The 13548-nt window shown below is 44.7% G+C and overlaps 1 protein-coding gene across 1 annotated transcript in view; it reads right to left on the bottom strand.

Moving 5' to 3' along the window:
* Positions 1–3943, bottom strand: part of IGSF5 (immunoglobulin superfamily member 5) — a 51730-nt gene extending 47787 nt beyond the window's left edge. Inside the window, exon 1 of the mRNA XM_074168028.1 lies at positions 3886–3943. Coding sequence (XP_074024129.1) covers positions 3886–3943 — 58 coding nt within the window. The remainder of the gene's footprint in view (positions 1–3885) is intronic.
* Positions 3944–13548: the final 9605 nt, after the last annotated feature.

Here is a 13548-nt window from a genome sequence, read left to right as displayed (position 1 = left end):
TATTTCATATAATAATTTTTTACCAGTCCATAAGTATGGTAGGATCTACATCTTCTTCCACCAACCATATCTGCTGGAACAACAGGTGGTCTTTCACTGACATCTGAAGCTAGGGAACAGGTCCATAAGCCCTGTACAGGGATCCTATGGGTGTCAAGAGGACTGATGAATGGGGCATAGCTCAACCTTGCCTCCATTTAGATCTCAGAAAAGTCCCAACCAAAAAAGGGGCTTCATGAGCTTCGGTTTTAGCTTTACGTCTTTATCTTTTTGCTTTCGTTTTTCATCCTGCAATAGCACGTGGAGTCCTGAACTAACAGTGTGTTCCATTGTCCAACCCATGTACAAACACTGATAAAGTAACTTGTGTAAGGTCAAAGAGGACATTCATGACAGAAATGGGATCTAAACCCAGTTACCAGTGCTTTAAGCCAGTACTATAAGTCCTTTTGCTGGGCCTTGCCTTTTGCAATATGGTTTCATTTACATACTGCTTTAAAAATACCTTGCAGATGGTTGCTTTTAGACAAATTAAGGCCTCAGGCTAGATTGCCATTGCACTTTACAGGAATTACGTGTTCAGCTCTTAACAGCTGGTTTAACATCTGCTTCCTCACGCAGAACCAATAAGAAATCCCACCCAGGCAAAATCATCTTTGCAATAGGAAAACGCTAGGCTGTCTCCATGATACATTATCCCTTCACTTTTGAAGAACAAAGGTGAGTTAGGACACTTTCTTTAAGGCATATCACTATATGTTTATAAAGCAGTCACCAGCGGTGAAAGGTAGCTTAAACTGAAAAGTATTGATGGTATTGAAGTCGCTCAGTCCTTCCCAACGGCATGCAGAGTATACACCAACAACTTTATGAGCTGTTTACTCCTTCCTCTGCAACACAAATTCACTGTCACATCACTGGGGGTTTTGAAGAAACATAAACGCATCTTGTTCCCTGGGTGATGTCTGCAACAGAGGGAGCCTCATTTGCCAAAGAACAGCCCTTGCCCTTCATCACCAATGTTTTTTCTTCCCCGTTTTAACTAACTCTAAAGAACCACTTTTTCATGCTGAAGGTTTCAGCAACAAGGGCATTGAGATGTGGCTACCTTCTTTTCCCTCCCTCCTCTCCTCTAATGACTCTGTCTTTCCTCTTTTACAAGTGACCTATTTGGATGCAGTGCAGTGAAGGACAGGATGGACTTACCCTTTTGCCATAATGTTTCCTTTTTTTCAGCCTCATTATCGTATTTCAAAGTAATCTCCCACTCTATACCCTTATCAACCTTCCATAAACCCTGCCTTTTATCCTTATTTTTACATCTAGTCTATCTTTCTCCCTTCCTTCTCTGCTATTTCTGTTTGGATTTCTACCTTTTTTTATTTCCAGTCTGTTTTAAATTTCTTTTTCTTTTCACTCTTTCTTTATTCTCTTGCTCATCCCACCTTGTCTTCTGCCTTCATTGCCTCATTGCTGGCCAGCAACAGCTCTGCAATAAATTGTTTTGGATTTGGTACGATTTTTCATCAGGACATCTCAAGTTTATTTCAAAAACCAACAGCCCTGAGATGAGCTTTTTGAAAACCAAAATAGGTTAGAGCTTGTCAAAGCCTGCAGAAAAGCACTAGCTTGTTTGCTTATGTTAACAAGACTCTTTAAATGCTTATAAGGATGTTTCTGTTAAGTAATACCAGTCTACTGGTACTCAGCAACACAGATTTCCACCCACCTGCACACAAACTTCTCCACAGCCCCCAAGTGTGTCTTCCTATCTCTTCTCTTACTTACGGTTTGACAGCTGTCCCTGGCAGCCTCTCCTGGCTCTGCTGCTGGACTACTCCTCCTCTCCTCCTGCACTATCTCTTGTCTCCAGCAGTGAGGGTCCCCAGGCTGGGAGCATCACAGCACCACAATATCCTGGCAGCAGGCTGGGACCCTGCACTGTGTGTCGGCCCTGCCATCTGCAATGCTATCACTGCCAAAGGGCATGCCGTGCCTGCCCAGGGGGATGCTCACACCAGCAGTGCCACGCAGACATCTCAGCAGCCTAGTCACACTGCCCCAGTCCTTGCCACTCCTGACACCCCGAGAGCAGCAATACTTCTTTCAAGAGCAACACTTGTCTCTCTGCAATACACTTTTTCTCTCTGCTTTGGGGTGTGCTCCTGTGGCTGCACCGCACAGTGTGGGCAACACCTGCTACCCCAGCACAGCTTGCAGGTGGGGCAGTAAAACATCCATTGCAGGCATGCTTGACTAAAAGCCTTAATGAAGGGTTATAGAAAACTTCTAAAACACGTAGCACTCTGCTCTGGAGGCTTAGGAAGACAATGCAAGAAACAGAATAAATAAAAAGTGTGGCTTCCTTGTTGTAACTCCTCTGTGTCCAAAAATAAGAGATCTAGGGACTTCCTGAACCAACAATTGCATCTACACCTATGGATCTATGGATCTCCATGATACTTGTTTCTAGCATTTTTCAGAGTATTTATAATTTGGTATGCCCCATATCCAGTGACCACGAGCTTTACTATTTAGATACTGTGAGGAAAAGTACATTCTTTGGTTTGCCTTAAACCTTCTTTCTGATAGTTTTACTGGTTGCCACTAGTTCTTTTTGTTATGAGACATTGTGAATAACCATTTCACCATTCACCCCCTTATAATTAATCATTTTAATAAATTTTTCCTATTTCTTCTTTTTCACAAGCAGAAAAATTTCTCAGTCTAATGAAGGCCTCCTCATACCTTCGATCAATTCTGTCACACTTTATACCTTTCTCAGAACTAATATGACTTTTTCGAAATGGAAGGGCTAACAAAACATCCAGTATTCAAGATAAAAGCTTTCTGCAGATTTATATAATGCCAGGTTTCATTGTATTTCCCCTGCTGAAGACACTAAGCGGTGAAATTTTCTCTCTTTTTTAGCAATTTACTCTCTTTCCAAGATAACTACTCTTTTCCCCCACTAGACATCAGTTAAGTGATGCTTTGCATTGAATGTTTTCTGCTCCTTTCTTACTTACTCACTTGGCATCGTGACATTTTCTGGCAAATCTTCCTAGCCTCTTTTTGGATCTGGCTGCCCTAAGTAATTCTGTACCACCTGCAAAGTCTGCCACCTCACAGTTCACTCCTCTTCACTAGGTTGTTTAAGAGCTTGTTGAATACCACACATCCTGTAACTCCACAGAACACCATTCTGCTCAGAAAACTCAATGTTTATTCTTGCATTGCTTCCTTTCACCAATTATTAAGCCATGACAATACCTGCCCCCTCATCCCACTGCAGCTCCCTCCTTTCAGAGCCTGTTAAAACCCCAGCTAGACTATAATAAAAAAAAAAAAAATCAGCCTTGTCTCTGTTACCCAACTAGTCACTTTATATTCACATTTTCTTTAAAGTTCTGCCACCATGATACCTTTTATCTGAATTCACTTTGAAACTTAGGCATGTGAAATGTAAATTGGAGGCAAACTAGCAGAATTGCATGTATTTCTGGAAGCAAAATCAGCTGCTGGTATTGAGTTCTCTACAGATGCCCCCTCAAAAGCAGTCCCAAACAGAGAGGAAAAAGATGAGTGCAAGGAGAGGGTGGAATAAGTGGACATCTCTACTCACTGGAAGCACGAGAGGGCAGCCTCCCCGTCTCCTCCCCACTCCATCCACTGCTCACTCCGGCATACTGAAGCCCACTCTAAGCCATCAGATCATTCAGGCTTGAAATACGAGCTTAACCATTTCAAACAGTTTAAATAATCCCCCTCTGGGACTGACTGTTCAATCTGATATCACCAGTAACTGCCATTTACACGGCTTTAAAATTAGTTCACGCATTTTGTCCACGGTGGCTCATTTCATGGGTTATGAATGTGTCCTACCTGGTAGCGAGGCAGCTAAGATGAGAGGAAGTAAAATGAATTTCTGGAACCTCTCCATTGGAGCATTCTCTCCTGGTCCCTAAGGCAGAAAGCCACCAGCAGTCACTGCATACTTGAAGCTGAAGGACAGAACTTATCGAAAAACTCAGTAATGAGATGCTGCTTTGCGTCCTGTGATAAAATGTGACTTCATGAGACCTGTATTACCAACAAAGGGAGAAGATTAAATGAGGGAGGGTTTGGAAGGAGAGCAGTATCTTTTCTCAAAACAACTGTTTCAAAAGAAGTAGAGGAGCTTTTTTCAGCAGAGAAGCCTCCCCCTACAGACCTTGCATCTCTTGTGCCCTTAGTCCCTCCTGGTTATTACAGCTCCACTGCTTCAGGATTGACTGTGTCAGGGGAGCTCCATCTGCATCATTAAAGTTAATCATGAGCAGCTGGGAAAAATAATTCTCTAAGCTGCCCTCAATTGCATGTGTATTGTGGGTGAGGCGACCATGCTGCCGGCGGTGTCCTGGCAGACTAATGAACCCTGTTCTCCATCACCCACTCTCATGCAGGGCAACTGCACAGGGCACCAGCCACTACCCTGGAGTTGGAGGGGCCCAGACCTCCATTCAGAGGGGTTGTTACCCCGCCTTGGGAAGCTATTGCCTCTTGGGCCAGGCAGCCTTTGGGAAGGGAAGTGGGAATATATCCCAATGTGCCGTTCCGCCCAAAAGCTTTGTTTTGATGTTTTTCTATGTACTTTACTTCAATACCAGCACTCCTATTCATACATTTCCAGGGAGAGCCTGGTACCACCATTGCTGTGGCAGTCCCATCAGGCCCTCACTGCGCAGGGGCCACCCTAGCTGGGAGGAATGGCTCCTGCCACCCTAGGTTCTCCATCCCACCTGCCCTGGGGCAAGGATGAGAAACACCAGATCTCCTCCCAGCTCCCCAGACTGAGCACTTAGAAAGGCTGCTGGTGCAAAGAGGGTCCTCAGAATTATTCCTCTGAAACTGAGAGTGCCTCTTACACCCCAAAATAAAACACCACCAGCTCTCCACCACAGTCAGAGATAAGATACAGAGCTTGGGTGTGAGCCATCACCTTACTTCTCCATTCTCTGCTTTTCCAGGGTTTGTGATTCACTTGTGTGATATTATTCTCCTCCCCCTCAAAATATGTGGGAGAGAGTTTGACAGCGCTGCTTGGTTTACAAACTTCTCAGCTGGGAAGCTGAAGCTTGCCTTCATGAAAGGGACATGGGCCAGAGCATGCAGTTTTGTGGTCAGCCCAAATTTCTTGTCAGGAAAGTGTTTTTGATTTCAGGAGTGTTCTTTGTGGCAGCTCTGTGTAATGCATAAATATAAGTATCGCCACAGAGACACCCTGAGTTTCCTGTACTTTTTTTAACTGCCCTTTCGCTGAAACTGAAACCACACCAAGGCACAAAACACAAAAGCCCTGGCCCAGCTGTTTTGCTGCCCTTAAGCAAGCAGTTTATTTTGCAGTTTTGTGCAAAGACCTTGCAGTAACTCCCAGCAGGGCTTCTGTGAAAGCAGCGGTGGTGGGATGGCACAGAGGTGGGTGGCAGTGCCTCTCACAGAGTGCCCGTGTAGGAGGAATGTCCCGCGCCCAGACCTTCCCTGCCCACTTGCACCACTACAACCAACAAAACCCATTTTTGCTGTCTTTCCAAACAGGTTCAGCTGCAGCATCAAGTTATACCGGAGCTCTGTTCGCTGCTTGATGCTTTAAGCAGGGGGTTTCGCTGAGTTTCCTGCAGCAGTAGCGACCTGACCGGCTCGGCTTGGCTGGCAGCTTGCTCCGCATTTTCCCGTTTTGCAAGCTTTCAGTTTACCTCGAGAACTTAAGGGATGGCCCTGACAACTAATTAACGTTTTAAGCCAAACCTGTGGGCTGATTTCTCCACCTCTGTGTTGGGAGAGGGGGGTAGTTTGTAGGCCTGATTTGGGTTTTGCCCAGCGCGTTTTGAAAGGTTTTTGTTTTTTCTCACTTCCATGTTTGGTGTGTGGAGGCGTCCCTGGCAAGGCAGCCGGGGCAGGAGGGTCACCGTGCAGGGCTGGTAGGGATTTCTCCCTCCCTGCTCTGTCACTGTGACAGCTCTCAGCACATACACAAACCAGTCAGTGGGTTTTGGGAGTTCATATTCATATGAAGCGAAGCAGCCCAAGTAAAGCACCAGGAAACAAATCCAAAAGTCAGGGCCGTGTCCTTTTCCAGGAAGCTGTGATCCCAGGCAGGATCTGCAGGGCTGGAGGCGACTTCACCAGCCCGGACAGCAGCCCTCATACCTCCCCTTACAAATCCGGCTGCACCAACACAAGCCGAGCCCAGTGAAGTTTTATGGAGAAGAATAAACTTGCTTGAACCTTATGCCCAAATTCAGGCCAAAATCAGTAAATAGCTTGAGGCAAAGTAAAGCGAGAAGGGAAAGGAAGGGATCTGTAACGTTTCGTTTCGCTTTGTTTCAAAAGGGACTTTAAAAGGGACAGGAAATATTACCCGATCCCCCGATGAAACAGGATATTTTGGCCGACGATGAATTAAATACCTGGGGGTTTGTGACTCGCATGGCCAGCACTGCCGTGCAGGGGCACGCACTGTCCCCCAGCCTGTGGCCCCACTCTGAGCCTGCTCCCTCCCGCCTGAGGCAAGGGGATAATATCGATAATATGGCTCTCAAGGAGCAGCAGCCGGAGACGGCCCGGCACAGCACAGGGCTGGGATGCTTTGGGCACCCTGGGCTGCGGGGGAGACCTGCCCCGAGAGCCGAGGCGGGCTGTGGGAGAGGGGGGTGGCGAAACACCCCTCCTTGCCCCACTGCCACCAGCCCAAGGCTACCTTCCCCACTGCGGCAGGAGCAGGGGAGAGGGTAAAATTATCTTTCAGTCCCGGGAAGCAAATAATGGCTGCAGAGGGGTTACCTGGATGGCTTCCCCAGCCACCGCGAGGGTGTCTCCAACCGCTTTCCCTTCGACGACGACGGCCCGGGGGGCTCAAGAGGAGGCCGGCGGTGTTCAAAGCCAGGAGCCCCGGCCCAGCCCTCACCTCCTACGCCCCAGGGAAACCCTCCTCAGGTGGTGGGGCAGCTGCCTGAGGTGCTGCCGGGAAGGAACGCCGACCTCTGCCACCTCTCAGCTGCCGGGCCCCGGGGCAGATGCCCGCCCTGACATTCGTGGCCAGCGATACCGTGAGGTAAGGATTGCCTCTCCCCTTCCCCCCGCCCAAATACGCCTGTCGCTGTGTTAATATTTAACCGGTCCTGCAGGAGGAAGTAAGGCACAGACGATGACACGCACATGCGGGAGCAAACTCCACGCCGACGTCCCAACCCGAAAAGCTGGATGGGTGCTGCCGCCTGACGCCTCTGCAGAGGACAGCCTTGCTGGGACACAGCACGGGGCACGGAAGGAGGCACACGATTTATTTTCCCCGGATTATAACTGGGCAGGCAAGCGCGTCTGTGCCCCGCAACAGGGCAGAGGGCAGAAGCACCTGCCTGTGGGCTCTGCTCCACCTGTGCCCCCACCAACGGGGGCTGTCACCCATAGCTGGGAGTGCTGAGGTCCATCAGCAGCCCCCAGTAGGGTCAGGGGCTAAACAAGGGCCAGGGACCATCCAGGGGGTCCAGTCAAGAGCTGAAGGAGATGGAGCCAGGGACAGGACTGGAGACAAGGCCACAACATGGCACCAAGGGGCCCATCCAGGGAACAGGGCCAGACACAGGGATGGGGCAGGCTGATGGCCTTGCAAGGCTGACGTGGTGCCCTGGGCCATAGGCAGGGGCTGATGGCCCTGGGGGTCTGACATGGTGCCCTGGTTCATAGGGAGGGTAGAGGAGCCCTGGGGGGGCTGCCAAGGGAGGATCCAGCCCACTGGTTGCCCTCAGGGCCTTGGCAAAATGGGTCCTTACTATCAAGTGCAGCTTTCTAGGCAGCTAGTGAGAAAACTGAATTGGTTTTCTGTATTTTAATGGAAAACACAGTCTCTGAGTGATTTTTTTTTCCTTTATTTTCATATTCCTTGCCTCCTTTCAGTTTTCGTTTTGAGGAATTTTTTAGATTACGTCAAGAAATTGTTCGTTAAAACATTTCACTTAATTCTGTAATATTTTGTGTTTGTTTGCTCAGTTAAATCACACATTTTCCTACCACTTTGACAATTGTGTGTGTCCACCAAAGCTGCTGTGCTGCCTCATGAGAGGTGCTCTTTCTGTAGCTGCAGCCTTTGTCTTCCTCTGAGAGCTGAACTGCATCCTTCACATTACGCCATCGTTGGTCGGTGAGTTGAACTGATGTAACACATCAGGTTTTTATCATGAGTCCATCTGCCGGGAAGCTTAAATTGTAAAGAAGGGACATATGACTTTCCTGAACTATTTCTTCTACTAAGCACAGTAACAGTTCTAGCAAGTAGAAATTAATGCCACACTGACTCAAAATCACAGAATCATCTAGGTTGGAAAGGACCTTTAAGATCATCAAGTCCAACCATCAACCTAACACTGTCAAAACCACCACTAAATGATGTCCCTAAGAACCACATCTACCTGAAAATGAAAAGGTTCAGTTCAGCAAAGGGAAATGAAATGTTCTGCTTGGGGAAGTTTGATCAATTTCCAAAATTAAATTTCAAAAACTTTGCTTTATTAGAAAAAATATCACCTTAACATTTTTTTTTTAAAAAAAAAAGCTATGAAACCTGCAGGAAGTTTTTTTGACCAGTTTTAAGTTTTTCTTTTTGCTTTCTTGCTTTTACGAACATCTCTTTTTTTAAGTCTGAAATCTCACACTCGTGTTCCACCAACAGCCCTACTTTCATAACAATATTCTTGAAATACCTTCTTTATAGTTATGTTCAAATAAAGCCAGAGGAATAAAAGGGTAACATCTAATGAGCAGATTCCATCTTCAGTTGCCCAAGTAGGAAAATTGTAGAAGGTTAAAATGGATTGACTGGCTTTTCAGCTTGAATTAATAAAGATAACTCTTTGTAAAAATTCTTTGGAAAGGATAATAGCTGCTTTTAAAACTTTTACAAAACTATAATTTGGCACTACTGAGAAGAGATTGGCTCTGTCATCTTTGTAATTGCTCTTCAGGTGGATTTAAGCTACTATTAGATCATCCCTTAACCCCTTCTCTGCCAGACTAAAGCCTTGCTCCCTCAGTATCTCCTCACTGGTGCTGTGCTCGAGGTCCTTGTCCACTTGACAGCCTGCCACTGGACCCTCTCTGTCTTCTCTACATCCTGCTTGAACTGAGGAGCACAAAACCACACACAGATTTCCAGATGTGCCTTGTAGAGGAGAATAATAGTTTGTCTAAATTTGCTGGCAACACTTCTGTGAATGCTCCCTAGTACATGGTTTGCCATATTTGCAATGAGAGGGCATTGCTGGCTTGTATTCACCCTGGTGTTCTTTTCACTCAGGTCTCATCATTAAGATTTCTACCCACTGTCTCTTAGGCAGTAGCCTATACCTTGAGGTTATTGCAGCTAATGTACAGAACTTTGTGCTTCTTCATGCTGGATTTCATAAGGTTTCTGTTGGCCCAGTCCTCAAGCCTATCAAGGTCCATTTGGATGTCATGTTTTGGCACCTGTGCTACAGCTGTTGCTATAACACTAGCTAATCACAGGCTGATCCACTATCACTTTACCACACGGCAGTCTGTCGTGGTCTGTAAATTAGCCGTATACTTAAACATGTATGCACATAAAGAGGCATACACCATTCTGATGGCCCACATCACAGGCATTTCATTCCCATCCTTTCAATGTAGAGAGGACAGGTTGAAGCCCACAGTGGGAACTGGGTATGTGGTGGACTAGAGCATCCACTGTGTTTATGTCCTGCTCCAGATCTGACCCCAGTGGGAGTCATCAGGAGAGCACCTGTCACCTCCGCCCACACACTTGCTGGTTTGGCTTCATCAGCTGAGATACTTCTGGGTGAATCTGGTGCACAGTGACTGGATTCAAATGTCCTTTGTTTTCCCCAGGGCTGCTTAGGCAACCAATACATATATTAATATTTTATTAATTATTTATTATTGCCCTTGTTAGTTCCTTCCTTACTGTGACTTTCCTAATGGACTGTGATATCGTGATGAATACAACCGTTGGCATCAGTTAGGATGTGCGTGGGATATGACATTACACAGCATGGTAAAGTGTCCAAATCCCCAACTGCTGAGAACAACGTGCACGTACAAGGTTATCCATGTTCATGACTCTTCAAAAGATCAGGTCCTAAGTTTGTCAGTCTGATGCAAATGGAAAATCATTTTGTGAATCATCAGCCTGCATACCAGGCAGATTCCTACCTCCCACTCCACTTTCTCTAGCCACTTCTTTCCAATTCTCCCTTTTTCTTCCACTTGTGAGTAGGAGGATTTTTACTGGTTTTTCTTTTTTTCTTCCCCAACCCTTCCAAACTCTATTTTGCACACCATATAATTTCTTCTGTATGGTGTGTAGACTGTGTAAACTGCTGGAAAACCCTCAACATTTTTTGTTCTGGGGTGTGTTAGTCTGAAACATATGTCTATACATCTTGCTGTGTAAACCCACGCAACAAACTTCAAGTGAAATGGACTTTCTGAGAGTCTCTTAGTGAAGCTGTCTCTTCGTGTCATTGTGGCCCTAAGTGTAATTTTTATTTTTTTTTCTCACAGGAGAATTGGAAAAATTGTCGTGATGAAAAATGAAGTGCATTTAGACACCTTCACTCGTAAATTACTTTTAACAAGTGAGAAGGCAGCAAGGGAAATCACCGGTCCCTATACTTCCATGCTGCACGTTATATTATTTAGCTGAGTCAAAGAAAATATGATCAGAGGATGCAAGCACTACAATAGCAGAGAAGAGACACTTAGAACATTAAAGCTTATTTGAGGTCAGTCCTAGAAACAGGAATCAAATTCTTAATTTCCCCATGAAAACTGGTTTGAAAAGGGGTTTGAACATTACAAAGATTTTGAGAAATGGTTCCCTATTAAAAAATAAATGTTCTTTTCTCTAGTGAAGAACAGGAGAATTGAAACATCTAGAAAAGACTAAGATAACCTAGTGACCAAATTAGCTGTCTCTATCTTGAAGCCTACAGGACGTTTCTGTCTAGTAGCCAGTCAGGCCAAAGAGATGCTAAGCCATAACCTTTCCAGCTCTGCCTCCTATTTTTTTCTTCTTTCTGTGCTCTTACTCCTTTCCTTTCCTGTTTACCAAAATATTTGGTACTCTGAAAGACATGATTCTTATTTTATTAGTGTTAGCTATAGAAGTCTAAGTGAGATACATAGACCCCTCTCCTTCTCTCACAAGATTTAGTTTTCAAAATCTTTTAGTTAGTCTGTTAATATATTGAAGACTCATCACAGTTAAGCTTTGATTCAGATTTTTCTTTAATCAGAACCCTAGAGGAAAAGCTCCAGAAATAACAGGGCTGTGCCATTTCCTCTCATTTCGTATTACCTATGTGAATGTTGAGATGCATTTTTCCCCACATTGTTTCCACTTTGTAGAATATGAGAGCTCTGAAGAACCCTTTCTGCTTTCAATGTCAAGCACGGCGAAGACTCAGTGCTTGCTGTCTGCTGCATATATATTTATGTGAAAAATTAGGATACTTCAAATGTCGCTACCCAGCAATGTCCTAACATTTGTATCCATTTTAAATGAAACCTCTGTTTGTAAAAGATGGTTTGCTGAGTGAACAAACAAAAATTACTGGACAAATACATTAGCTATCTGAAAGATACTGACTCTTTCCTGTGACTTCCCCATTGAATAGTTGATGTGATACAAAGTGAGGCTGTGGGGGCACTTCCAGAGGAGCTACAGTCCCTATGAATACTGGTATACTATACACAGCATGCAGGACCCCCTCCTCATTTACTGCTCACCAGCTAAGACACAGGCATCAATTGTAAACTACTTATCAAGGATTTTTTCTGTAGTCATTAAAGATATAAAAGCAGTACCAGATGATACTTCACCTACCCTGATATGGGAGTCCAAGGAAGGCAAGATATGTCACCCTTTGCTGAGGCCTGCCTCATTATTTTCACTACAGAGTAGTCTGAAAGACTGGGTTAGACTGGACATCCTGTTTTACACTACAAAATTTAGCTGAGACCAATTCCACCAACAGAAGATGCTTCCCGTTGATTTGAGGACTCCTGTTTTACCTCTTTCCTAGGAAGGCAGGTCATCTTTTTCTTGATCTAAAGACTCATGAAGTGATTCTATCATGAATCTAGGCCTGGGTAAATCCTCAAAAACCTTGTAACAGCAATAGAGCTCATCTGATTTTTTCGTTCAGCTTGCTTTTTTTTTTTTTTTTTTGATTATTATAAAGCCATAGCTCTGTGCAGAATTACTGTGGGACCTTAATGAGGAAAGCTTTGGATATAGTCTTCTTCCAGACTTTCACACACAAGAAGCCACAGGGTTAAACACTTTATTTGCATGAATGTCCTTGCAGTTTTTATTTGGCCTTAATAAATCTGCACAACTGGAATATAGTTCTCCAATACTTTCCTGCCAGCACTCCTTCGGAACTGCATTCCGTGTTTCCCCTTTGGCAGGTGTATTCCTCCTCTCCAGCACTGAAATCAGTGGTAGCTGGTGAAATGAAAATGTCATAATTCAGGGAACATAGATGAAGACATTCATCATGGAGTCCAGGTGACAATAAGTAAGAAAGTTTATCACAGAATGAAAGAAGATACAGCTTTCATGCTGTAAGGAGGAGTGTAAATCAAGGAAGGAAATTTTTAGTGTTCTCTAGTACATCGGTTCCCCTGGCAACATTTTCTTTAGCTTTAGAAATGTTTTGTCTCTGGTCCAAACAGTTAGCTTAATTGCTCTGGTTATCATTCAGTTTATTCTAAGGAACTTTTCAATGTATGATAGCGTGCCAAGAAAATGTAAACATGATTCTCTACACTCATTATAATCACTATTACATTTTTCATTATTGCTTAGGGTCATGATTTTTGGACTCCCTCCTGAGCTTTATATGCACAGCCAGATTCTTCAAGGAGTTCAGGCAAAGTGCAAATCTACCCAGAGCTCCTTTAAAATTGGTGTGCTCAACACCTATCGGTCAGTGCGTGGTAAGTCCAGCTCTAAACATGTCAGATGAACAGTGCACAAGCCTTGTCAGTGACATGCACACACAAGCGCTATGCCCAGGGCTCCAAATCCCACAGGACTTCCCTGATAAAGCCAGGAAAACTACCCCGAGACTATGAACTTATACCCCTTTTCTTTATTTCCTGATGATTTTGCAAGGTTGGCAGTTATGAGGAATGTTAATACTTACACCTCTGAAAACAGAATATTAATGAATATTCCCTAAGTGACCTGCAGGCATGATCCAAACTGACACTGCAATGATGAGAGAGTAGATTACCACTATAAAAGTCGGCACTATATTGGAAGACCTGTGTCTTTTTTGCATTTTCATTAAATGCTTCCTTATGACTGACATCTTACTGCTCCCTTTGGGTATTCAGTTAAGATCACCAAGTAGAAATGGCAGGTGTTTTTTTGTTAGAACTAAATGTCTCCTGCGCACTGTATCTGTGATATGGAATCTGTGACTGAAAGCTGCCCTTTTGCAGTAAAAGAACTTAAGTCCC

The sequence above is a fragment of the Numenius arquata genome, chromosome 1, assembly GCF_964106895.1.
Source record: "Numenius arquata chromosome 1, bNumArq3.hap1.1, whole genome shotgun sequence".
NCBI classification, from domain to species: Eukaryota; Metazoa; Chordata; class Aves; order Charadriiformes; family Scolopacidae; genus Numenius; species Numenius arquata.
This window is presented reverse-complemented; position numbering and strand designations above follow the sequence as displayed.